The sequence below is a fragment of the Lipotes vexillifer genome, unplaced genomic scaffold, assembly GCF_000442215.2.
Source record: "Lipotes vexillifer unplaced genomic scaffold, Lipotes_vexillifer_v1.1 scaffold376, whole genome shotgun sequence".
Classification (NCBI taxonomy): domain Eukaryota; kingdom Metazoa; phylum Chordata; class Mammalia; order Artiodactyla; family Lipotidae; genus Lipotes; species Lipotes vexillifer.
The window spans coordinates 2111187-2137679 of record NW_006785037.1 but is presented as its reverse complement, the minus strand read 5'-3'; the positions used below and the strand labels follow the sequence as shown (position 1 = coordinate 2137679).

The window sequence follows — 26493 nt, the reverse complement described above, 5'->3', positions numbered from 1 at the left end:
ATTTAGGTGTTCGCTTGTTTGTTGCAGCTTAATTGATTTCTGCAGTTCTCACAAAGACACTTTGGTCCGTGTGTCTTTGCTTTTTCTCTTAGGGAGTAGGGGTATGGAGCTTTGTTACTGCACCATCTTGCTGACATGAAGTTAATTTTATGTTCAGAATCATTTTGCATGTTGTGCTATTACTGCTAGATTGGCATCAGGAAAATCACATTTTTAGAAGTGCTTTAAAAAACAAGTTTTGGACACCTTTTATAGTTTGTTATTTGGATGTCCATAGGTGACTTGGTGGCTTTCCAGAGATTCTAGTTTGGGTGGTTAAGGTCCACTGCCTTATGGACAGTGTGATTGCGGTTCTGTGTCTAGAAGAGGACTGGCTTGTGTGCTGATGAAAGGTCATCTGTTAAATTGATTTGAAAGCATGTCCAGTACCTGGTGAAACTATTTGTACTATGGAGTCTTGTAGTTCATGTGTTTAACTTCATTCAAGCTCAACAAAATAGTAAGGTAGAACAATTCAAGTAGAGTTAAAGATCCTGTCTACCACCCCCGTGTGAGTTTGCTGTGACAAGGGGAATGTGAATGTGCTATTTTTTTTCAGGTAGACTGTTCCTGAAGGAGCATTCCAACTGCCATATGTATGTATGTGTGAGAGTGTGTGTGTGTGTGATCTTTCCCAAGATCTGGGGTGTGGGGGAGACCTGCTGTACTGGACTCAGATCAGTTTTCTAAAAGATATAAGGATAATTTTGACTATGAATAACTTTTGCTTAATATAAGATTCAATTCTATTACATTCCATTTCTGTAGTTTATATTAAGGAGGTATCTGAGTCACAGATAGATACATGCCACAGTTTAATATATATAATACATAATAGTAGAAAAACAACTTTATTCCCAGTGGTTGGAAAATTGATAAGGAATTTATGACATTCATATCATGGACTATTAATGTCCCTTAGAATTGGTAATCACAAAGTAACAGAAATTAGTAGAATAGAAAACTAAGAATGTATTTTGTAAAGGGTGATCTATGTTAAAGAGTGCACAGAAAAAAAGGCTGAAGGTAAAAAGATCAAGAAAATATTAGTGGTTGTGTGTGGAATCTTAACATTGCTGTTTTCTTGTACCTTTGAAATTTTCAAAACTTCCACAGTGGGTATGCATTTCATAATCAGATGTTAATAGGCTGGTTTTTAAAAATTTTTTTTTTTTTACCTTTTACTTACAAGAAGTTGATTGTTTAAAAAACAATAAGAAAAAGGAACAGATTTGGAGATAGGAATAGAAATGTTTAGAACAGATGGGCTACTGGTTTTTAAGAACAGTACGGGTATGAGAAGGGAGCAGAGCGGGGTGGACTTGAAGGAAAAAAGCAGAATTTGGTAAATGAAAGCAAAAAACCCCAAAGTAAGGTGTGAATGTCCCAAATGGAAAAGAGGCTGGTCAGGGAGGTTAGGGAGCATGGGGGAGAATGGACCTGGAGCCCAGGCAGCCTGAACAGGGCTGCTGCTGGGCTAAGGGTGAGTGATCAAAGTGTGGCTTCCACTGGTAGCAGTAGACCTCAAGGGTTCTCCAGGGTGGTGAGGTATTAAGAGAATGATTGTCATTAACTTGGCCACTCTGTTTTTCTCCACAGAATTTCTTTGGGTTGAGTTCCATGGAAGTTTGTCACTTACCTGTGTTCCTGCATATGAATAGCTTCTCATGATAAATAAACAATTGACAAATACTGTGGACACTAAATTTTTGTGCAGTTACTCTTGCTAATACTTACAGTTCAGGGTACTTGCATTAGAATTGGTCAGGGATTTTTAATTTTATGAATCTTAGGACGATAACCTGATTTCAATATTTTTTAAAATTTTCATTGTTTTAGGACATTTTTGATTCCTCACATTTTGTCCATTTCACTGAGGTAACTGCCTGGGCCATGGGTTTAAGGGGTCTGCATGAGCCTACATGACTACTATACTGTGGGCTCTTAAAAGGAACAGAGACTTGCCTTTCCAATAAAACGTCTTTGGACTTCATTGTCACCGGATTGCCCTACTGGATCCAACCACTGGACAGATATAATAGTAGGTAATTAAAATTTAAGGGTTTTTTTACTCAGTATTACTTTATTGAAAACCTAACTGTACAATATGGAATATACATCTAGTCTAGAAAAAGTTGTGTTATTTAATTGGAATTGCGATTGAGTAATATCTGCTAATTTAGAGTGTGGTAATAACATTTTTTCAGGGAGGTCTTAGGACCTTTCTCCCCTTTAATAATTGTGGTTTTGTTGTGATCAAAGTGATACTATGGAGAGCTTTAAGAATTAAGTGTATTTTAGCCACAGCTAATTTAATCACCAGTTCTTTTATTATGTTAACAAAAATTTTCTTTTTAACTCATGCAAAATTCCTGAGTTCCAATGATGTAAACTGTAATAAACCCAAGTATCAGTGAAAAGCTGCATTTTAATAACCTACATTTATGTGTTATCAGTAATTCAAGGATTCCTTTTATCTTGAACAATTTCATATAACAATTCTTAAAGTAGTATGCAAAATTACCATACGACTTAATACATATTTACAATCTTAAAAATACTCGAGGTTGACAAAACTTTCCTAAATGAGTATGATTACAGCAAATGGTGGAACCGTGTTTTCCATATTCAGCCTGAATTTCCATTAACAGCAAACAACTATGCAGTGACCTCTTATGCCCAATAACATGTGAGGCTTATTAAGTTTAAAGAAAGTTAAAAGTGGGCATTTGAAACTGAATTTTCTTAGCATCTCCCAATTGTAGGTATCCGGTTGTAGGCCCAAGTTTGGATGTAATGAGTAAAAATGTGTTTTAATTGGAGTATCAAATTTTTACTGAATATTAAAGGTGGTACCTGGTGACCCAGGATCTTAAGCCAAATCCATCTTTAAATACAAAAGAATGTCAGATACTGGGAATATCTTTATGCTTGATCAAGCCAAGTCAGCAAAATAAACTATTATTCAGGTTAATGTTTGGGTTCTTGAGTCTGCCAATGCATCCGGGTGAGTCCCTCCACAAGAATATCCAGTAGTGGGAGTTCCCCAGTAGTGTTTTGCTTATGGAACTAAAGAAACTCACCTGAGCACCTGGGGTCTGTTTTTATCAGTAGACAAAAGATTCTCTAAGCTTGCCTAGTAAAACAAACTAGAAAAACATTTTTTCCAAAAAAGTACCTGGACAGTCATCAGAATGTTTTGTAAATTTCCATAAAGGTTTAGGAATGTATTCACTTAAAGAAACAGCATCACATTTAAGTAACAAATTTATTAACAAGTTGAACAGTAAGCTCCTAAGCATTTAATTTCATACAAAGAATCTGAACCTCTGCAGATGAGGGTATTAGGCAGTTGTCTCAGCCTAAAAACAGATGCAGCTGGGGATGAAGTTTTAATCTGTTTCCAAAGCCTGACCATGTTTTGTGTTAGAGTTAACAGAGCCTAATTATAGTCGAAATTTTAGCAAACAGCAAAAAGGAATGTATTTTCTGCACGCGATAAGATTAATAATAGGATTCTGTTCATTGTCCCCAAATGGGGAAGGAATAGGTTTTTTAATCAATCATCAGTCACTCAATTTTGAAGTATCTTAGTTTTGGGAAAAAGGAAGAACCTGAATTAGTTTTAGAAGAGGCTAGGAAATTACTATAACAACTATAGAACAGTGGGTTTTGTCCACATTAGATGTTGTTAGAGCTCATTAGGTTTCTTTTTCAGAAATAAATTGCACAAGCAGGAATCAACACCTCAGAGGGGACTCAAGGGAACCCTTTCCTCAGGGCTTTATTTTTCACCATGGTAAATTTACTGATGAAGACTTGGGCAAAGTGTGGCTCAACCATATAATGGTATGTTTTCACAGTGGAAGGGAGAGGTTCCACAGTCACCACAGGGCATAGTGTCTGCATGGAAGAGCAGCTGGGGGCCAGGTGACAAGATGTCTTTGTGATATAGTCCACAAGTCTGTTATACTGTTGCTCTGACAGTCTCTCTCGAACTCCATCCACCTGGGTTCCAAAAAAAGATTTTTTTAGTTGCCAAACAAACACTCATACGGAGACTTCCATAACAAAATCATTCCTTCTCTTGCCTTGAGACATTGGATGTTGTGCCTTTTAGGTTATCTAATAAAGCCACCGAATAAGCATTTGGTGTTGTGTAAAAACTCCCATGTTTGTTTGAAGTTGACGATTTCAGAATATTTTACTCATTAACTCTCAGAACATCTGTCACCTGGCTCTTTACTAGCCTGGTCCGGGAACAAAGGAGAAAAGTGTCTTTCCTCTGCTTGAATCTAATCAAGTTAAACCCTGAGATAAAAGCTCTGTCTGCTTGTCTCCGCAAACCTCTCCAGACAGAACCTCTTTACCTCTTTCAAACCCAGTGGCTTTGGACAGAGCATTAGAAAAACAAATACCTTTTGAACTGTAACATTTTCTGCTTTTATAAATACTAGGATTTAAAGCCAGAGAAAATAAACTGGGCAGAGGAAGGGGAAATTTTTATGGAAAAGAGGGAGGATGCAAAGTACATTTATGGTTCATAAAAGTCTGGCTCATCTTCAGTGGAACTCAAATAGGAGAACTGAGATAGATATACTACCTAAGTTCTTAAGAGAGATTCTCTGAGAAAGTACCCATCAAAGGCAAGTGGAGCTATAAATTCCTCCCATCCTGAAATGCTGTAGCTATCTACTGTGTAAATCAAGTGGAGTGGGAAGTCTCCAGTGTAAGCCACTGACCTGTGGGGATCAGGTAGCCACTGACCTTTGAGTGGTCTTTACCTACCAAATGTTGGAAAGACCACTCTGGAAGAATTATAAACATTTTAATGAGGGCTTTTTAGGTTTTGAAATAGTAGTAAAGAATTTATATATTTCTGTGTAGGGCACAGAGACGATGCAGCCAAGGGTGTCTTAAAAGCTACAGAAAGCCAGTGGGATGGTAAAGAGAGAGGTCTGCCTGCCAGAGAAATAAGGAATAAGTAGGGCATCCATTAGAGTTCAGTCTCTTATTTTTAAGCTTGGGAAAGAAAGGCCCCCAAAGATTCACTGACAGATGAAAGCTGTGCACCACCAGGCAAAAGCCAGAGCTCTGATGATATCATTTGATGGGGTCAGGATTCAGCTGGAAAGCTCTGAATACACAAGAGTCTTAATTGCTCCTCCTGAACAGCAGCACAGGAAAACCCGTGTTGTGAAAGGAACATGGCCAAGGAATAAATTGACCTTCTGACTCATTGTGAGCCTCTCATAAGGGATTTCAATAATGTGCCAGGCATATTAAGCAATTATTACCCTAAAAATGGCTGCATTTAACTAAGAAAAGCAAATGCTGGTTTTTAAAAAAATCCTGCCATATTTGAATATACCGAATGATGTCATCTACAAATTAATTCCTTCCAAAATTCAAAGGAGCTGTGTTTCCTAGCATCTAGAGCAAAAATCCCAGAAAAGCCATTTCATGTAAAGATTTAAAAATACTGTTCTTTAGTTTTCACTGGGAGATAATGGGTAGGCTTCCCAGCCCAGCTTAATATCTGTGGATTAGGTGAGGTATGGCCACTGAGGAAAACGCACTGTCAGGCAGCACTGCTGAGTGACTCCCCTACTCCCATTTTGAAAATACACTGGATTATATATAGCACTATTAAGGAAGGGTCTACTATCTATCTATCTCTCAACAACAACAACAACAAAAAGACCATTTTGTTCTGCAGCTTGGCTCTCCATTGGGGTGAGGGAGGAGGTTAGGGTTTGGACACAGGATTAATTGGGCAGTTACTTTTTGTTAATACGGAGTTGGGGTTTAGAGGTAAAGGAAACAGATAGTGAGAAAGTGCAATTTGGAGGCTGAAAGCATGCTTGGTATCTACCAGTTTGCCCAGGTCTGCCCAGTGCCGGGTGCTGCTGTGTAAGCTCCGTAGCTAACCTGCAGTATTCCTGCTCTGTCAACTCTTCCTGCCTCTGATTCAGCCACCCCTTCACCCCAACCCTGTTATCACTGAACACCAATGGAAAACGAGTGGTGAGCATGGCGCCCGGAGTGTTTGTTAGTGCTTCTGCCTCTAACTCACTGATCCCATGGTCTCAATTAGCCTTGGTAACTTCTGGGGGGGCGGGAGGGGTGACTCCACCTGTCATCTCAGTAACCCCTGGAGAAACTGAGGTCTGTTCCCCTCCAGCTGTAATTCCCCACAGTATCTATCCCCTCCTCAAGCAGAAAAGCCAAAGAGAAGGATCACAGTTGAAGACAGTTTAACAGCTAAAGATGATTCTCTAGTCTCAATAGTTTAAGATCTGAAATATTTCCCAAGCAACTAAGGAATAACAATGGTCACAGATATTCCTCAGGGCTTTGGGAGCTTTTCGTTAAGGACCAAGGACTTGAAGATAATGATACTATCCCCTGCCAAGGCCTGTAGCCAGATCACTGCTGCTTTATTGTCATCTGGATCAGAAGATTTTGGCAGATCTAATAAAGTCAGGCTGGACATCTGACCTCTGTTTATTCCCAGAAAGTCATCGACTCGAACCAGCAATGTAGTCTTAGTGCCAAGCCCCAGCTTAAAGCCTGACTGATTACGATCCAAGAAACTAGAGAAATCTCAGAGTTGTTGTGGTTGGCTGCCTTCCATCTTCTCAAATAATTTTACGCAAACAGTGGTGTGAGGGAGACGCAGGCTCCCGTACCAGGAAGAAAATAGTGAGAGGAGGCATCAGGCAGGACCTGCTGGAGGCAGGTTTACTGTCCTTTTCCTGGGGCTACTCAGACCCTAAGTTAGGCAGGCTACACCTTGCCTCTGGTCCATCCCCATCAAGCTGTGTGGGGGAAAAAAAAGGTGTCTGTCTCTGAGGTCAACTCTCAGGGCCCCATGGATCAGGCAGTCAGCAGGGAGGGCAGAGGCAGAGCAGTTTTGCAGTGGGTGCACCTGCTCACCCCGGGCTGCGCTGCTGTTCACCTCTGACCCCTGACACCCAGAATGCCCCACCTGAACATCCATTCTACATCAACTTATGTGGAGCCGGGAGCCAGCAGCCAGCACATCTCAGGAGCTGTGTGGCCAGGGAGCTGCCCCAAGAGCCTGAGCAGCATCCCCAGGAGGCACCTTGTGCTACTTAGGGGATGGGAAAGCGTCCTATTGGAAAGGGAACACAGAGCCACACAGTCTAGAGCAGGGGATGGGAGAGAGTTGACAAAATTTTGACCCTGAACTCTTGAGGAGTTGGGAATGAGGGAGGGGAGTGAGTCAGGCCTCCTGGTTTGTGAGCTTGCAAAGATCAGGCCTACTGCTTGTGCCTTGTTTCCCTCATGACACCCCTCACTTCTATGGTGGTCCTCTCCTGTCCCTGCTAAAGTGACCTGCTGCAGTCACTCCCAGGCCACGTGCAGACTTGAGCCTGCTCTGTGTTCAGACCAGGAGGCCTGCTTTGTGGAGTGTTTGCATGGAATTGCTGCCTTGGTCCTGGCCCTTCTTCAGACCTGCTTGTTTTGGAGCTCCAGCACCCCAGCTCCATGACAGCCAACCTTCAATTCCTATGGTGGCTTAGCCCCAGCTCTGAGTCCATCGGCCTCCTTGCTGCCCACACCCTTTCCCCTGGCAGCCCTCCTGGTCTCCAGCATCCACTCCAGACGCTGCTGGCTCATAAATGCCTGGTACCTGCGGTCACCCTGTGTCTCAACCTTGCCGGCAGCTAACCCTGGTCACCCCATTTTCCAAAATGTACCTCTACATCACAGGCCACTCTTGGCTGCTTAAGCTGCACGATGAGCAGGTTGCTTTGCTTGCTGTCCTGCGCACAGTCGATCTCCGTGACAGGGAAGGCCTGCTGCTGGGTGTCCTCGCTGACACTCACCACGAAGAGCACTTCTGACGTCAGCAGCAAGCACCCTTCGTGCTCCTGGCCCGAGCCCCTCACCAGAACCACATCCAGGGCCATGTGGACTTCTGGTCTGCCCAGAGACTGAAGCATTTTCCTGTTTCAAAGGAGAAAATTGAGGCCAAAGCCAGCTTAGAAAAGATGGTCACTTATCAGGGCTCACTGTTTGTACCAAGGCAAAGGCCCTCACCAATCTGATTATTAATTTCAGTTTGAAATGTAATTGTCACTTTAATTCTGATTCTGGTCAACAGAACCCAGCTCCTCCTGGAGACAAAGATAACCCTTGGCTTTGGTAATTCCTTTTTCTTCCCATTAGAAATGTCACCCCTAATTAGAACACTGGCTCCATAGAGAATCTCAGGCCCTCTTGCAGGCCCGGGCACCTCTGCCAGTGCGCATCCACCCCTGAGTGGGACGTGTGTGTGGGGCAGGGGCGTCCTGCTGCCAGCCCAGATCTGTGGATGGCAGCCTTTCCCCGAAAACAGCTGCTCCTCTTGGGCTCCCCTGGAAGTGTGGCCCGTTAGCTTGAGAGCAAGCCAGGCCCTGTTAACATACAGCGCACGTGTATAGTTGAACAAGTGTCTAGATAATTTTACCAGACGTATTTGACGTGGCTGTTTGGAGCTTGGTCAGCATGCAGGTCACTTGGCTGATAGCGCTGTTTGGGAAGCTGAGAAAGTCCAGCTCCGTGTAAAATACCTGTGGTAAGAGAAGTAAGGGAGTTTTACTAGCTGTTTTCTGGAAAACAGTTTCATGCTACAGTGATGTCATCTGCTTAAAGCCATCCATAAAATGCTACAGATCCAAAATGATGTCACATCTTTGGAATCAAGTATATAGATAATCATTAAACATTGCAATGCTCTTAACCCTGGTGATCTTATATTAGCTGCAAACTGAAATATGAATGAGCTACAGTCCAAGCATAGACTGGCAATTAGAGGATGCATAATGCTCCTGGGAGTAATCAGTCTGGAGCAATAGCTTACACATCATTTACAATTTATGTGACACAAAGTCAAGATTGTTAGTTGACTTCCTTGCTGAATATTACAATACTTCTGTATCTCTGCTGTGGCTGGTGAAATAGAAAACACAACACACACAGAGATGCACACAAAGGCACATGGTTTGCCTAGTTACAGTATTTAAGTGACTTAATCCAGCTGTTAAACATGAATCCATATACATTTATGAGTGCTCTTGGGGCCTCTGGTTTATTACATGCTCTCCCTGGTGCCAGCACCAAACGAGGGTACCCAGCAGCAGCCATGCAGTCCTCTAAAGAGACTCTTCAGAACCAAAGATGGTACAGCATGTGTGCTTTCTGAGGGCTTGTAAATGTTTATAAACGAGGCACAGTCATTAGACTAAGAGTTAGTGGTTTGTAAAACCTTCAGTGCAGTAATAAAAAGTTTTACAGGAATGATGGAAACCAGCAAGGCCCACGTGAAGCTCTGTTCTGAGGTGCTCTTCCATAAGGGAGAGTTCCTCAGCCTTGGGAAACACAGTGAGGGACAATGGCATTTTCAAGACCAGAGGAATTTATGACGTGTAAGTTGACTTTACCTCACTGCAGTCTATAACAAAAAGGAATACTGTTTTTATTAACGTGTTAAGTATTTGATAAGGGAGCATTTAACTTTGTCCAGTTATAAGTTGCAGCAGTTCTTTTTGTCAGTTTCCCTGTGAGTGAAAATGTCATTCACGGAGTGAGAGACAGAACTTGAGGGGGAGGAGGTGAGGGGAAGAGCGAGAGGAACACATGTTCCTGTCTGTGTGGTCTCTTAAAGGAGCCTCTCCGGATGGTTGCCTGAGTGTGGGCACTCGTCTCCTGCTCTCTTCCTTTCAGACACGGGTTGTATGCCCTAATCTGGGCTGCCTCTTGTCAGACCTGGTGAGGCGCAGGAGGCTGCAGTCAAATGCACCCTGCAGACATTATGGCCAGATGCAGATACAGATGCAAAGCTCCTGCCCGTAGTTTGTGGTGCCAGCCAGCCAGCCAGCCACTTCATGACCAAAACGATGACACTGACTTTAGGTAAAAAGGTTAACAATTCCAGGGTCCCTGGCGGTCCAGTGGTTAGGACTCTGCACTTTCACTGCCAAGGGCCGAGTGTTCAATCCCTGGGCGGGGAACTAAGATTCTGCAAGACGCGAGGTCCGGCCAATAAAAAGAAAAAGGTAACAATTCCAGTTGCCTAGTTCTGTAAAGTCACTTTAATGTGCTCTGCCAAGAATGCAGAAAATTAGCACAGGAGGAGGCACTTCCTCTCCCACGCATCCACTGCTCCTGCGCGCACGTGTGTGTGCGCGCGTGGAGAGGCCTGGCACCAGCCTAAAGCAGTAGTTCCATGAGCCCAAGTTCTCCGCACCTGTCTGCTCAGGGAAGGGTTTTCAGTGGCAGGTCATGCACCTTTGTTGACACTGGCCAGGAGACTGGGCCTGGCTGCAAGAGCAGCACAGTTGCTGGCGAGAAAGCCATGCCTGACGCCAAGCTGCATGGGCAAGTGTGCACGCACCCACCGACGCACGCATGCTCCTCTCTCATTCTCCAAATACAGACGCATTGTCTTTTAAAGATATCTTCCTGCTTTATAACTTATTTTTTTCTCTCAAATTGCTCACCAGAGAAAGTAAGTCTACTTTCTGCTTCAGTGTATTGGATTTATTGCCCTCAACCTCTAACTGGTTACTTTTCATTAAAGTCGATTTTATTAAATGACTTGAAAATGATTCTGTGACCTATATATACTGAAATTATTACTTGATTTCCTGGTTTTATAATTTTATTACCGTAATTTATTAGTCATAGTCCAATTCAACTCTTTGTGTAAATAAGCATAAAGAAGTAAGAAAAAGGACTATTTATAGATTTATCTATCTTATTTTTCACTCCTCTGTCATGTGAGGGGCTAGATTATCTTAGGGAAACCTTGGTATAATAACACAAATTTATCAGTGATGTCTGAGTTGGCTGGTTCTCCAGGACTCACCGTAGCCAGTCTGTGACACAAGCTCAGCAGCCCCTCCAATGGGCTTCGTGAACACCCCCATGATTCCTTTCCCCACACCGGAGATAACACCCTTGGCCTTGTGTCCTGCTGAACCATGAGCCTCCGATGTTTTCTGGAAGTTCTGCATTGGCTGATCGACTATACCAGCAATTGCACCTGAAAAACAACAAAAGCCCCGGGTAAGGACTGATGCATAAAATCCTGAGAAAGTGAAAACCTTCAATCTGGAACACAGTTTTGTTTGGATTGAAAATGAAACCCCACCCTCATTATAAAGCTCTTTACTATGCATTTGTTTACCACTTATCTAAGTACATTGAGGATGTGTTAGACATTTATTATCTTCATCAAAACACAATGTTCAGACTGGGTTTGGCCCAACATAGTCAGGATCTGTGAAGTTCAGTTTTGAATTTAATACACATGCCAGACTATTCCCAAGTGACACCCACATATCTTTCTCCAGGAATCAGGCAACACAGTTTAGGGACAGGAGCTACCAATTCCTTAGGAGGAGAGGGAGCCTAATACATTTTCACTGAATCAAGAGGATGAAAAAACTGAAAAGGGCCAGTCCCTTTCCTTGTTCTGTCTTTTAGTAAGAATAAGGGCAATTATTTAATAGTAATGTAATGTTAGTATGTTAATAATTATATAATAAGAGTGTTGATATAGCTATTATTGCTATTATAGCAAATCTGTTTTGAGTACTTACTATGTGCTAAGAGCTTACTTGTAGGAGATCATTAACTGTCACAATCCTAGGGAATCAGGCATGGCTTTTATCCTCAGTTCCTAGACAAGGCCACCGAGGCACAGGGAGGTTAAGGAGTTTTTCCCAAGGTCACACAGCTGCCCTGTGCTTGAGCCAGGATTGGAGTCCAGAGAGTCAGAGTCACAGCCTCGCTGTTAACCACCAAGCTATTCACTGATCCTGTTTATAAAACAAGCTCTTTCCTTTGCCAGTCTTGGAAAAATTTCCTTTTCTCTCACTTCAGCTGAGGTTTGGCCACTTACTGTTCACTTGAGAACAGCTACAAACCCTGCGCTCACGGCTCTTTGCTCTAACGGCTTTCCCACAGGGCAGCCAGGCCATGCTCAGAGCTGGAGGGCGAATCCCTCAGCCTCTGTGGGTCCCCTCCTTGCTCCTCTTACCTTGAGAGACCAGGGATGAGTTCGACTAAAGGCCCCAACAGTCCAGATTTTTTTTGCCATGTCAGAGTGAAGGGTTCCCTAACCCAGTAAGAGGAAGAAATTTCATTACAGTTCTTGACAATTCTCTGTTTTCAGCTCAGACCTGCTAGGATTAATGAAAATGCACAGTCCCCTGGTAGAAATTTTAGTACATGTCAAATCCCATTATTCCAAATGCCACTAATTCAAAGTCTCCTGGGTAAAGGGAGATTTCCAGTTCTCAGTTAATGACCTGCTAATTTCAAGTAATATTCCACTGAACGAAATCCAGTAAAATGAAAGGCCAGTTCCTTTGGGTCAGTTGTAAAGGCAATGTTCTTCATGGATTCCACTCCTCTAAATTTTGACAGAGCCATTTAAGTTCACGTACTGACAGATTAAGAATGACCTGAGGCGACAGGTCTGTTTCCCAGCCTAGACCACCGCTTCCCAAACCTCTTAAAGAAATGATGAGGGAAGTGGAAGAAGCTGCTCACAGCTGGCCTTGGGCCACCTTGGCTATCAGGGGCCAAGGGATGGCAGTCTCAGCACCCCCTCAAGACACCCAGTCTTGGTGCTTGGGCTGGGAGCTCGCCTCGTGTTTTCAGTCTGAGGAATCTGATGTTCTGCTCTCTGTCTATGAGGTCAGAAGTCAGGGCAGCTGGGAAGTATTAATGGAACCGGCTGCACTGGGAGAGGCAAGAACCCTGGGGTCTTCTCTTCAAATCATTTCATAGCAGACAGTTCAAAGTGAATAGCATCAAATCAAAGGACACAGACTTTGCGATTTCACTTTCTGATTTCTGTGAAAGATCTCCATGCGTAAGAGTAGAAAAGGTGGGTTAAATAAATACAAATTCACCAATAAAGTTATTGCCTGTATTTCTGGTAGAAATGTCTTCTCTGAAGGGCAGATTGCCGTTAACACTATTAAAATAGAGTTGGGGGGCAGGTGAAAATCTCCCATTTTCCTTTAATATGTCAGGCCTGACCAGCACAGGGGGCATAGAGCCGTGATTATCCACACAAGGCTCTGACTTGGGTCTGCCTAAGTGCAAACCCGTATCACAGTGAAACTCCCCTTTGATCTTCCACTTTCTCTAGCCACCTGCCACGGTGAAGGCTCTGATAGATAAACTTTGATAAATTCTTCAGGCAGCCCCCAAAGTGGAAAGCCTGAACCCCGTGACAAGGCGTTAGATGCTAAGAGGTAGAGAAGGAGCTGCGGGAGCGCATGCCCTGGGTCAGTATCAGGCCCCGGGCGGGAGGCTGGCCTGTCACACACACCGACACCTCCCTGGGCCCCAGGTGCCTGAGAGACCGGCAGCCCGGCCCGCGTCTGCAGCTGAGCCTGAGAGGCCGCTCTCCCGGGGCTTCAGAGGGTCTCTCAGGCAGTGTAATTCCGCTAAATCCCACAACTGGTAAATTATTTACTGCCATACACTCCAACTCTGCTCTGAGGCTTTAGTTAGCAGCGACTGATCCCCAAACTTGTCCGCTAGCATCAGGCCCATGGGGAGGGCAGCCACATGGAGCCGGCTGTGATGTGATGAAGTGAGGCAGGAAGGGAAGGGGTGCTTCCCCGGATGCCCCTTGTGTGCTGGGCGGGGCAGAAGCTGGATGTGCTTCCTTTCCTCTTTTCTGTTGGTCACGCTGCGTGGCATGCGGGATCTTAGTTCTCTGACCAGGGATTGAACCCGTGCCCCCTGCAGGGGAAGCATGAAGTCCTAACCACTGGACCACCAGGGAAGTCCCAGATGTGCTTCCTTTCCTACCCTTTGCTGGAAGAGGAGGGCTTGCTCTCTGAAGCAAGGGGACTAAGAGACCCTCCCTCACCTCTTCTGTGACTTGCTCCCCAGCCTTAGGCAAAACTCAGCAGGTCGCTATCTACGAATGTTCTGCCTGTGTGGCTATTTTGGTGCTGCCTAATCACATGTTGTAATTTTATTCTGAACATTTTTAAAAAAAATCACAATAGCGGAGGCACAGGCCTGGGCTGGGACACCGCTCCACAGCTCACGTTCCAGGGACAAACAAACCCAACAGAATGTATTAGGCACCCCGGCTTGAGGCTTGCTTGTTTTGACCACGACAGATGAGCAAACTGAGAAGGACGCACGTCTGTTGTTCCCAAATTCCCTTCTAACTGCCAAGCAAGGTGCTGATGGCTGAGGGCAGCATCAGACGGGCTGTGTGTAAGCGCCTTCTCAGTGCCCAGCTCTTCACTCACTCGCTCGGGAAACCGTCTCGACTCACCTGGTGGAGGCCTACGTGGTCGGGATTCTGAATGGCGTCCCGAGAGCGGCCGTCAAGACAGTTGTGGCTGCTGGGAAATCCAGCAGCGCTTCATAAGTCGGGCTAGAGAAGCGAGTTCTGACATCCTGCCTTAGGTATTCCCCAGGGAGAAGTCCCACCTGGGAGGGGACGTGCCAGGTAGCTGCGACACGGAGCTCACATCCTCTCTCAGCAGGCTCCAGGGGGTAGTAGAAAGTGGGGGCATCTGGGGAACGGATCTGGTAAATGTGGGCAAGCCTGATGCCAACTCTGCAGGCTAAACAGAATTTTTCCAAAAGCCACTGCTTTCTGAAAACGGTTGTGGATTTCCTGCAGGAGCCTCGGCGGCATCTCTCTGCAGCCCAACACTTCCTCGCTGTCCCAGGGCGATGGGGCTGGGCAGGACAGCTGAAGACATCCTTTGATTTTTCAAGTGCCTCATAACACTCCACCGTGTCCTCATGAGGGCCGAGCCGAGTCAGGAAGGCCCATCAAACCCATAAACATTTGGGGGAAATGTATTTTTCCTACCCTGGAACTTTCAATTGTTCAGTCTCCCCACATCCTGATTGTTTCCAGGCTTGGAGCCCTCCAGGGTGGGTGACATGTGGGAAGACCCAGGTTCTTGTCCTGCCTGGAGGTTTGACCTGGGCAAGTCACTTAACCTCATTCATTCCTAGGTTTGAAGATCAAATAAGATGACACATGTGAAAGTACTTTGACAACCCAGAAGTGTTATTTAAATATATTTTTTACTGACCAGGTCATTTATGTTTATGTCTCATAAAGGAAGAAACTGAGGAAGTAGCATTTTGATTTCACCAAGCATGGCTTTTAAACTATGATATGATAGTAGCTCTAACTTCAGTCGGGCATTTACTGGCATTTGGCACTTTTATACACCATTTCTGGGGATGGATTAAACGGCGGCAAATCTATACTTTCCCAGGCGAGGGGACTTGGTTGGTCCTATTCTCCCCTTTCTTCCTGCCGCACATCGAGGACCAGACGTTCTGAGACGACCCAGTGATTATGTGGGATACAGAGAGTTCTTGAACTCTTCCAGGAAAGGAAGCTGGTTGGCCCAACCTTAGTCTGAGAAGCACAGAAATGGACACACTGCTCTACATGTGCTGCTGTGAGTGGAGCTCTTAGGGGCCCACAGACTCCACGAGCCTACTGTAGTTTCCACAGACAGGCTAAGTGGTTCCCTCGCATGGATGAGTGTGTACAAAACATGATGGCTATAGCAAAGTTCAGAGGTTTATGATTTTCTACCCTGGTTAATAACAGGAGCCATGCTTGAAAGGGTGACATCACAAAGGCAGGATCATGGCTCCCCACGTGACTGATTTCTACCATCAGGCACAGTTTTATACAGTGGAAAATGGGTAGTGGATGTGGGCTTCTCTGGGTGGGGAGAGAACAGGTTAGTCAGGATGGGAACAGCCACGTGCCAGCCGGCTCAGGTCTCCTCTGCTGAGTGCCTCCATCCAAGAAGAGCTTGGACAGCGAGAAGGAAACTCTCCTGCCCAGAGCAGAGGACACGTAAAGCCACGATTCTTAGCAGAAAGAGGTCCCGCAGTTCCCAAATGATGGCTTGAGGCCTCCAAGATAACCTCATTGACACTTCCTGTGGTTACAGCAACTGAACTAAAAACTAAAGCAGAAATGCTCCTGCCACTGCTCAGATGTTTCTCTTTGCTGGGACACTGTCTGAAACCAGGCAACTCTTATAGTTCCTTTGCTACCATAATATAATGAAGGTGCTGTTTACCAAACATGGACCCTATGCCTGGCACACAACCGACCAGCATTACTTCCAATAACGGCAGAGTAATTTTCAGCCCCAATTTACAAAAGAGAAGCTCTGAGGTCACAGAGAAAGGACCTGGACACCCGAGCCTGGGGTCTGCTGGCTCCTGAGGACCGTGGCCACCCCCCACCCCCCCAGGCCTTCCCCAGAGCTGCTCCACCCCGGGTCCCCGCTCCCATACATTATCACAGGACCGTGTCCCACACCACTGCAGGTTAGGACTTAAACACTTTCTAGTAACTTAACCTGAAGTTGTAACATCTTACGACTTCCTCTCGGGGCCTCAGCTGGCCACGCTGCGAGTGGTGGTGGTGGTGGTGGTGGGGTTATGTACAAAACTGCATCCTGGAGAGAGGACAAATCCTTTCAAGCTCATCTTTTCTGACCTTTGCTCTCCCTGCTTTGGGCCACTTTGATCTCTGCAAGATGCACACTCCTTCAGATGCTGGGCAGGCAGGCTGCCAAGCAATACAGTTTTAAATTCCTTTGCAAACAAATAAACAAAAGATACCCTTGAAAATCCTGCTCTGTAAAATTTCAGCTCTGAAGCTTCCTTTTCATAGATTTTCCAAAGCAACTTATTTTTCAAATATTTGTAATATTTGGAAATACCCCTAGCAATCTTCATCTCTAGCTATACCACCTGGCTGCTTGACGAAAGGCAATTACTCGGAGTCAGGCAGATCTGGCATTCTTAAAAAAATAAAAGGGAAAAGTGGGCTCCTCACTGAAGTTTACATGACATTTGCACATTGCTCAAGTGCTTCCCAAACAAAAGCAGGCGTTTGCAGTATCTGTGGCAGAGAGGCAGCAAGCGCGTCAGGAGGTCTGCCCGTTGCTCCCTTCAGCAAGCATGCAGCTGTGGGCTGCCTTCCTTGTGTTGACACCCCGCGCGCGGGGCCCTACGGAGTGAATGATGTCTTACGGAAGCCGCGAGGACGCAGAGAGGCATCTCCCACCAGAGGCGAGGGAAGGTGGGAACGCAACCGGCGGGGAGCGGGGAGCGGGGAGCGGCCAGGTCCCAGGATGGCCCTGCGCAGCCGCACAAGGGCTCTGGAGAGGGTGCCGGTTCCAGAACCCCGCTGGTCAGGGTAGGAACCAGAATGCGTGCCTTGGCCTCTCTGAGCCTCAGCATCTCTGCAGAAAGATGGACAGGCCACAACCAGCCCGTGGAAAGTCCTGGGCCCCGGTCCCTGGCGACCCCTTACCGAGCAGGCTGATGCCCAGCCGGGACAGGCCCTGCCGGAGCCCCTCGCCGAGGCTCTCCGGGAGCTGCCGCCGCCACTCCTCCTGCCGGTTGTAGTGCTCCTCATCCAGCGAGAGCCGGTCCATGTTCCGGGCCAGGCTCGTGGCCAGGTTGGTGATGGAGGTGAGGGTACCTGAGGGCACAAGAGCACGTGGGTTGGTCTCCTGGTCGCATAGATGGTGGCCCCTAGGGGAGTGGTCCCTGGAGCACTGTGGGGGAGGGGAGGAGGTGGGAGCACATCCGCCTTCTGGACTAGCCCATGGAGAGTGACGGTGGCTTCCCCTCGGTCAGTTTGAAGAAGCAGCCTTAAGACAATGAGGTGAAGATGAACACTTGCTGACAGGGGTGATGGCACTCCTCACAGGGGGTAGAATTAGAATCTCCGTTACCAGAAAAATGCCCACGGCCTCATAGGAAGCTATCATGCACTTTCATTTGACTGTTAGGGCTTGGCTAAAATAGTTAGTTTTGAAGTCCTCACTGAGGCCCAGTTTTGAAGGTTGCAATTTGCCTGCTCTGATTTGAAAGGGTAAGGTTATGTTGCTGAATTTTAAACATCACAAAGGAATGTTTCTACTTCAGGAATAAAATTTATTTCCCCCTATTACTTTAGTCATAGTAGAGGAAGACACTAAACTTTTATCATTTGACAGTCAGGAAATAATTATTATGCCACAGAGAATATGTGTGATTTTGATATTCAGGGTGTTAGCTGAAAAAAAGTGAGGACATCAAAGGGAGTAAAGCATGTGAAAGCCACGATTCCATCTGGTTTTCCCAAGAAAGGCTATTTCTGCATCTTGCTCAAGACAGTCATAATACCCTCTAGCAAGTCTGCATAGACCCCAGTGAGCAAAACTGAAAGACATCAACGGACATATCCTGAAGCTAATGAATTAGTTCATCTGTTATTGGATGTCTAGTTTTCAGAAGAAATGGAAGATGTTGTTTTTGCAGCTGCATCTTAACCAGTCATCTGAAAAGAAAAAATCCACGTACACACACACAGACAAACCAAACAGATTTTCCTAAGAGAAGGAGAGAACAAGTGTAAAAAACATTCAGTGAGTCACTATGCTAAAATCACTGCCGGAGTGCAATTTAGCAAGTGTTGGTTGTCTTATTTTAAAATAAAAACAACAGAACCACAAAGATTCAAGTGTCAAGAGTGAGAAATCCACCAGTGACTCATCTGTGAGTTCCTGCAGCTCGGCTCACAGGCCTCCCGGATGACCGGGGCCCCGGGGGAGTGGTCCCGTGATTGTCCATGGAATTTGGCTTATTGCTCTTGTTGTTCTCTTGCCAGTCCCCCTCTATGGATCATGGGTTCTCATATTTCGAGCTCAAGTCTTGTTTGAGGCCTTCTAGAGACTTCTGTATCCTGCCCACTCATAACAGATTTGCAGTACTGTTGACAGTAAAAAGCCTTTTATGGGGGAGGAGGCCTTTGCCCTGTTTCCCCTGCCTCCTGCAGAGAAGAAACGGGGACTCAGATGGCCCTTGTTAGTTCCCGAGTCACTGCCAACCTGACCAAAATATGGGCAAACAAACACACGGATGAAAGGAAAGCACGCTCTCCTTCTTGTGGGCGGCAGTTTGGTTTCTGCGTCTGATGACCCGTCTGGGCCACAAGGTGGCACTGTTTACGTGGTGTGCTAGGGAAAAGCTGGCTCTTTCACCTCCCAATCGGCTTCCATGTCAAAATGTATCCATAGCCTTACAAAAGTTATGACAACTGCATCTACATTTAAAAAAAATATGATGAGGCAACACAGTGTAGGATTTCTGATGTTTAGCAGAAGTCCTGAACACCTTTAATATTTCTGTATTTATCACATGGAATAACAGTTGAGCCAATCCTTGTTTTCCCATTGGGAGGTTTCAAATTCTGAAGTTTCTGAAACATTTTCACACACTACAGGCAAGCAGTGATCTGTTTAAAACATAAGACATTATATATGAGCTTTGTTACAGATCCAACACTTCACTGCCAGCTAACAAGCCAAACAAAGTTAGAGGCAAACTTAATTCACTGAAAACTTTTAACACGTTCTTTAAAACTAAAAAATAAGAGAGGGAAGGAATGAAAATAAGGCCTCATTACAAGGAATCCGAATAGCTACCTTTGGAAATGTGCTTCACAAATGATGTCGTCCCTCTGGAAACTCCGCTCACAAAGGCTCCCGGGCCTCGGGTCAGCCCCTCGTACGGAAGCCTGAAGAAGTCGGCAATGCCATTCCCGATGCTTCGCACCAAACTTGCTGGGCTGCCAAGGATTTCCAGGGATCCAACCACCCAGCCTGTGAGGGACCAAAGGGAAGGGGTTACTGAAATCTTAAACACAGCACTTTCAACATATGGGACAAGTGACCCATTTTCCCTGCAATTCATTTTTCACACTAGAATGGAGAATGTAATAAGCTCCTTTGGAGCAAAATATGGGAAATAACTCATTCACTGTGAATTCATAAATGGCAAACTTTCATACTTTATAAATCAAAGTGATCCTTTTGGCGGCCTCACAAATAGCTTTAGTATGACTTCCCTGCCCAAGCCTCCCGTATTCCTGCTAAAAGGGACCCGTGTGCAGGGGACGATGCTCCTGCCCCCAAGGAAAGGCAGTCCCTGGGGCTGCAGGTGTTCACAGGTTGGGAAGTTATCCTTAAAACCTCCTTGGGCAGCGGGGGCACCAGGATGAGGAGGAGGTGCCTGGTCAGCGGAGGAGGCCAGATGCTAAATGGGGTGTTGCAAAGGGGATGCACAGTTCTGACGAGGATGGAGGAAGTTATTTTTAATCTTTCCCAATCCTACCAAGCTGAGCGCTTCCCTTTGGAGTGGAGCTGGAGCCAGAGAAATGTTTCCCCTTCAAGCCCAGCTTCAGTTGTGTAAACTCTGGTGACAGGGACATGCTGATTAGGTTAGCGAGAGGGGCGTGTTCCCTGCGAATGTCCCAGGAGGGGAGCTTTGGATCTGGTTTCCTACTTGAGCTGGGGCTTGCCAGGAGCCGCCCGCTCAGCGGCGGCCTGACTGCCGAGCGCTCGGGCCCCTGTGGGAACGGGGCTGTGGCGTGGAGGCCGGAGCAGCTCCCCTTCGCCTTCCTCCCCGGGTGGGGGGCTCGGGGCTCTCGCCCGGAGGACGGGAGGCGCAGGCAAGGGCCGGGGGCTCCGGAGAGGAGGACGCCCAACAGACAGCTTCCCCCGGGGACACCATGGCCTCTCCAGCCCAGGAGAGGGCTGCGAGCGCTTTAATGGGGAGGCCGCGGGGACAGGACCCGTGTGGGAGCCGATCCTGCCCCCCAGCAGGGTTTTGGAGGCCAGGCCTGTGACAGAGACCCCCAGTCAAGTCATCAGTCCCAGAGGGTAGGGAAGGTGTGGGTGCAAGAGCCAAGCCAGAGCCCTGAAGGGTTCCCAGGCCCAGCCCTTGTAGAGAGGGACGTTCTTAAATTTTGAGCCCACCTCTCTTCTCTGGAACATTAGAAGACAGCACTAGGGTTTAGGTTAAAAGAGGGAGTAAGTTCCAGAAGATGAAGCTCATAAATGGAAGCGCCTATGGGCGCCAGGCATTCAACTCCCTCAGTTCTCACAGCAATTCTTCAAGTCCTAGTACCTGCCTCCGTGTAAATGCAGATTAGCCAAGGACTGAGCCTCTCCCTGGGTTCAGGGACTGTACCAGGTGCAGGGGACAGAGCCTGCTCTGACGTGGTGTCACCCCGTCTCCACCATCTCAAAGGCAGGACAAGGAGGAAACTGCGGCTCAGAGGTTGAGTCAGTTCTCACAGTCTCCCCGCCGTCTAGACACGTGGGAGGGTTTCAAGCCAGGTTTACCTGGCTCCAGAGCCCACCCTCCCTCTTCCTGGGAGGCCAGGCTGCACTGAGTAGGCAGGGTAGGGTACTGTGGAAGGTTGTGGAATAGTCTTCCTCGGAGGGCCTTCTCTGGAGGTGAAGAAACAACAAATTTCCTTTAGCTTGGCATAGTTGTAAGGTTCGCCTGGAGGCAGAAGATTGGACTAGAAACATCTTAATTCCCCTTCTCTCCTAAAGTTCCATAGAGAGATAAAGAAAGGTGCGTAGCTACTGCCAAGAAAAGACCACTCACTGTACAATGGGCCCACTCAGGCCAGGGCAGCAGGGCACAGGGTGTGTGGAAAGCACCCAGCCTCCCCTTCCAGCCCTCACCCCGGCTACGGGACGGTGAGGGAGACTCTCCTGGGTTAGGCTCACTGCTGATGGGAAGGCTACGTGTGGACCAGAGCTGCTTCTCAGTGGCATCTGAGATGGCCAGAAAAGGACCAAAGCATCTGAGGGCATTCCTTCTTTACTATTTCCCTCCAAAAGCACATGTATCTTTTTCTTACTTGTCGCCAGACTTTTGTTGAAAACAAGTGCCTGTCTGGCTTCCCATCAAACTGAGCCTTGGAGGTAGAGAGGGACCCCAGGAAATTACAGAGCCCACATTCTTTTCTTCAAATAGGGTCAGTTGTTACTCATTTCTAATTACTTTACTGTTAAAACCTCTACAAATCCTTCCCTAGAAATGAGGTCAGGGTCTTTCAGTCATCCCCATGAGGGACCTTTTAATCAAGTCCAATGAGTGAATACTGACCCATGTGAGATGCAGAGGCAGCTTGTCCACTCCCAGGCCAGACCTTTCCTTTCCTCTCCTAGATGCCAGTACATTCTCTTTAAGATGCTTCTACCCAGGGGTAACCTCCTACCATCTTCCCATTTCCAACTCATTCAAAAATCACTGCTTTCCTCCAGATAATCTTCAGATTCTCTGCAGGCCTTCAGTGACAGAATTCCCTGCAGGCCTAAAAACTTGGCCCTCTATTTCAGAATTTCTTGTCTCAGCATATAATGAGATTGGGACAACAGCTTAGAGAACTTTTAGGTGGATTACAAAAAGTCCAAACAGAATGTTCTTGTGAAAGCTCATGAAAAACAAAACAAAGAGAGATCATTTTTAGCACATAGGCTGCAGGGACGTGGTTCCTTGGTGGTCACAGTTGGAGTCTCTCTGCCAGCTCATTACTCTGATGGGCGCTCCCCACACCTCAGCCTAATGTGATGACCAGACGGATGGGAAGCTTATTCCTTCCCAGGCTCCAGAGCAGAGTTCAGTAACCTACAGGCATGCTTCTCAGGTTAAAAACAAAAACTGCCTGAAAGAGTAGGTTTTTAATATACCCATCTATTAAATTTGAAATCGTAGCTGCTCATTTTTAAATAATACCTTAGCAAGAGGGAAATATTTTCTTATTGTTGTACAGGCTATCAAAACAACAGTTCCCGGGCAGGGACCTTCCCTGATCTTGTCCTTTTCAGTTGAGAGTTCTGGGTAGCGCTCTAACTCTATGAATTCCGTTATGGAGAAAATGTTATCTTACCAGTAGGGCAACTACTGTGGGTCAGTCACTGCTACAACGTTACCTTATATGGGAATGCACCCACCAAGTACGACATTACCAAGGTCTCTCCTTTGTTACTTTCAGAAAGGAAAGACCTCCATGCTCTTTACCAGAAGGGGCTGCAAGACCCACTCTGGTTGGTTGGTGTCAGTTGCTTGAATGCATGGGAACGCAAGGAGCCAGATTATCAGACTGAAACCACTTTAGAGTGAACTTAGGTCAAGAAGGCGTGTTCTGAAGCCAATTACCATAGGGTATCAGGAGACAACTTGGTCTCCAAAGCAACCTTCAGTGCACAGTGCTCCCCATACAACATTTTGTACACATATTCAAAGCACCCCCTGCCCTGGGCTCAGGTCTTTGGAGAGGCTGAGATGCCTACAGCCGTCTCTTTGCCATCTGTCTAGACAGGCAGGGCTGCGCTGGGTAGGTAGAAGGCTCTTCATGCCCCTGGCGAGCACACAAATCCTCTGAATTTCTCATCTGGAGCTATTCATGGACTGTAATGAAGAAAGCTAACAGCCCAGAACTGGATTTCTTTTAGGCCCAGGACCTGAGGGCCTGGGCTGGTTTTTCTGGCCACACTAGTGCCCTAACATAGAGCCCTGTGCCTGCAAGGAGCTGAAAAAGCGTTTGCTAAGTGGGATTAAAATTCTGTTATATATATAACAGCAAATATAACAGCTACTACTGCTTGAGTGTTCATTACGTGCCAACCAAAATTCAGGGTACTTTACATACTTTCACTTTTTCCTGTCAAAAATCTTAAAACCCATTTTATGGATGAGGAAACTGAGACATGGGAGGTTCAATAACTTGCCCAAGGCCTCACAGCCAGCAGCGGCAGAGTCTGGATTCAAGTCCATCACTATCTAACTGCAAAGGCTGTGCTCTTCACCTCCCACCAAGCTGCTTCCCTATGTCTTGAAGTCAGTAAGTCCACCCCAAAGCCTTTCCTTTCTGCTCACGCTCCAGCTCATCGTGGCCCCTGGGCTGTGTCCTCACCTGCTCTGAAGAGAGCCCCCGCGGCGTAGTGCATGGCCAGGGCGTGGACAAGCTGCCTGGCCGTGGTGAAGATGGGGCCTCTTTCAAACACTGAGAAGGAGAGCGGGGTGTGGTCGGAGGCTATGTACAGCTTGAGGGAAGCGTGGATGCTGACGAGGAGATTCACCGGCTGTATCACCAGCTTCCGTAACTTCACAGGATGCACCAAGGCCCTGGCGTGCTGCCTGACCTGCACGGGCAACACCTGTTTCCCACCTGCAGAGACCGTGGGGTGACCGGCCGGGTTGCTGCTAGGAAGGTAGGTCTCAAACAAAGTTCTGATGTAGTAGACAAATGTATCTTCCACATATAGGCGGGCAGGTTTCAATTCAAAACTGAACTCATTAATATCAGATAAGAAGCTCTTGCCCTCAGTTAAGGTGAGGCAAAGTTGGATAAAACAGTTTTTCTTGTATTCTTCCAAATCTTTGCTGGACGTAAGGAGACTCTGCATCTTGGAACACTGAATAGATTCTGTTTTCTCCCCTTGGCAGACCAAGACAGCGAAGTGGAAATTGGACTTGTTATATAGCTGGTTGTCCAACTGCAGGTCCCTACAGCAGACCTCCACACAGTAAAGGTGAAAGAGGGCAGTGGCCGTCTCTTCCCCAGGGACGTGGCCAGCCACCGGGGCTATTTGGAGAAAAATGTTGTCCAGTGTGAGTCTCAGGAGCTCAGATGATACTCTGTGGTGGGTGAGGTCATCAAGCACCGCCAGGCTCAACTGAGTGATGGACACTGTAAATGTCACAGTCCTCTCCAGAGTTCTACAGGAGACACAGGGAAAAGACCATGAGTCTCCTCTGCTCTTCTTCCCCTCCCTCCCTTTCTTCCTTAACGTCTTAGTTTGTAATGATAGTGCCTTATTAAACACCTCCTGACGTCCCGTCAGATTCTCATAAGAAACAAACAGGAACTCAACTTTCAGTACATCGTGTCTGGACAGAGCCGGTCATACTCCAACAGTACTGGGAAATGTTCCCAAAGGGACTATTACAAGTTCTTGTCGTGTTGCTGTATCATGTTTCCCTTATCAACACCAGATTTTTTTATTCTCAAATCCCTCTAGTTCTTTGTGCACTAATTCTCTGTCATGATCATCACAAAGCAGAAAGTCATAATAAAATAACCAAGATGCCTTACACTGGAAAAGTACAGCAAGCAGAAGAAAACTCACCATGAACCCGCACCACAACAGCCCAGCTACCAGCGTCTTAGGCCATGTGCTCTGCTCCCCCCGCCACGTTTAGAGCTGAGCTGCCCATGCTCCCATCTCCGCGAACCCCTCTGACGTGCGCTAAACCACTGGGCTCTCACTCCCGTCAAGGTCATCTCTCCAGAAATTCACCCCTTTCCTATATGGTTTTTTCTTCACTACTAGCAGCTTATAAACATGCTCTTATTTCTCTTGTCTTAAAAAAATCCCTCTTGTAACTCTATCTCCCCCTCTAGCTATTACTCATTTTCCTGATCCTCTTTACATAAAAACTCCTAAGCATATACACCTTGTCTGCTATTCCTCACTTTCCATTTTCTCTTAACCGTGCTCCAGGCAGGCCTTTGTCCCCACTAGTCTACCAAAGCAAGTCTCGTCAAGGCCCCCAAGGGACTTCCATGTGGCTAAATCAAATGATGGGCATTTAGTTTGTGACTCATTCACCCTACAATGGCATTTGACGGGGTCGATAACTTCCTCCTTCTGGAAAAACTTTCTTTGCATGCCTGCTCTCAGCTCTTGTTATGTCTGGTCACTCATCACCTATGCGACACCCTCCTCTTAAAGTTAAGGTGCCCAACGTTGAGCCCTTGGTCCTCTTCTATTCCCACCTCCACTCACTCCCCTTGGAGATCTTCATCCAGGCCTATGATTTGATGTGCATCTATATGCTGATGACTTCCAAAGTCACATATTCAGCCTAGAACTCCCTGTGATCTCTGATCTTGTATTTCTAACTGCCCATCCACATAGTGGTGACTTACAGGTCTCAAAAGACATCTCAAGCGGTCACGTCTGTAGTCAAACTCTTGATCTCACCCCCAGTCCCACATGCAGTCGTTCTCATCTTAGTTCACGACAACCACATCCTACCAGCTGCTCAGACCAAACATTTTGGAGTCCTCCTTGATGCCTCTATTTTCAACCCTTATCCAATGTGTCAGGGAAATCCCATTGGCTTTTCCTTAAAATACATCCCGAATCTGACCATTTCTTACCACTTCCCCTGACAGGGTAGCCTAAGCCATCACCACCTCTAGTGTGAATAACTGTAATAGTCTCCTGACCAGTCTCCCTGCTTCCTCCTGTGCTTCTCTATAGTCTACTGCAAAAGCACAGGGAACTATATTCAATATTCTGTGACAAACCATAATGCAAAGGACTATGAGAAAGAATATATACGTGTATAATTGAGTCACTCTGCAGTACAGAAGAAATTAACATCGTAACACTGTAAATCAACTATACTTCAGTAAACTTAAAAAAATAAAGCTGCCAATGGTCTTCTAAAAATTTAGGTCACATTGTGTAACTTCTCTGCTCAAAAAGCTCCAGTGAATTCCTGGTTTCACTCAGAATTAAAATGAAGCCCTACACG

At 46.3% G+C, this 26493-nt stretch overlaps 1 protein-coding gene across 2 annotated transcripts in view; it reads right to left on the bottom strand.

Annotated features, from left to right (window-relative positions):
- Positions 1-3760: 3760 nt before the first annotated feature.
- Positions 3761-26493, bottom strand: part of VPS13B (vacuolar protein sorting 13 homolog B) — an 804491-nt gene continuing 781758 nt past the window's right edge. For both annotated transcript variants that reach the window (XM_007457167.1, XM_007457166.1), the window contains exons 56-62: positions 23861-24666; positions 19572-19748; positions 17411-17581; positions 10919-11095; positions 8519-8621; positions 7767-8016; positions 3761-4047 (exon numbers count right to left, since the gene is read on the bottom strand). In XM_007457167.1, the coding sequence (XP_007457229.1) occupies positions 3799-4047; positions 7767-8016; positions 8519-8621; positions 10919-11095; positions 17411-17581; positions 19572-19748; positions 23861-24666 (1933 nt within the window). In that variant the 3' untranslated portion in view covers positions 3761-3798. The remainder of the gene's footprint in view (positions 4048-7766; positions 8017-8518; positions 8622-10918; positions 11096-17410; positions 17582-19571; positions 19749-23860; positions 24667-26493) is intronic.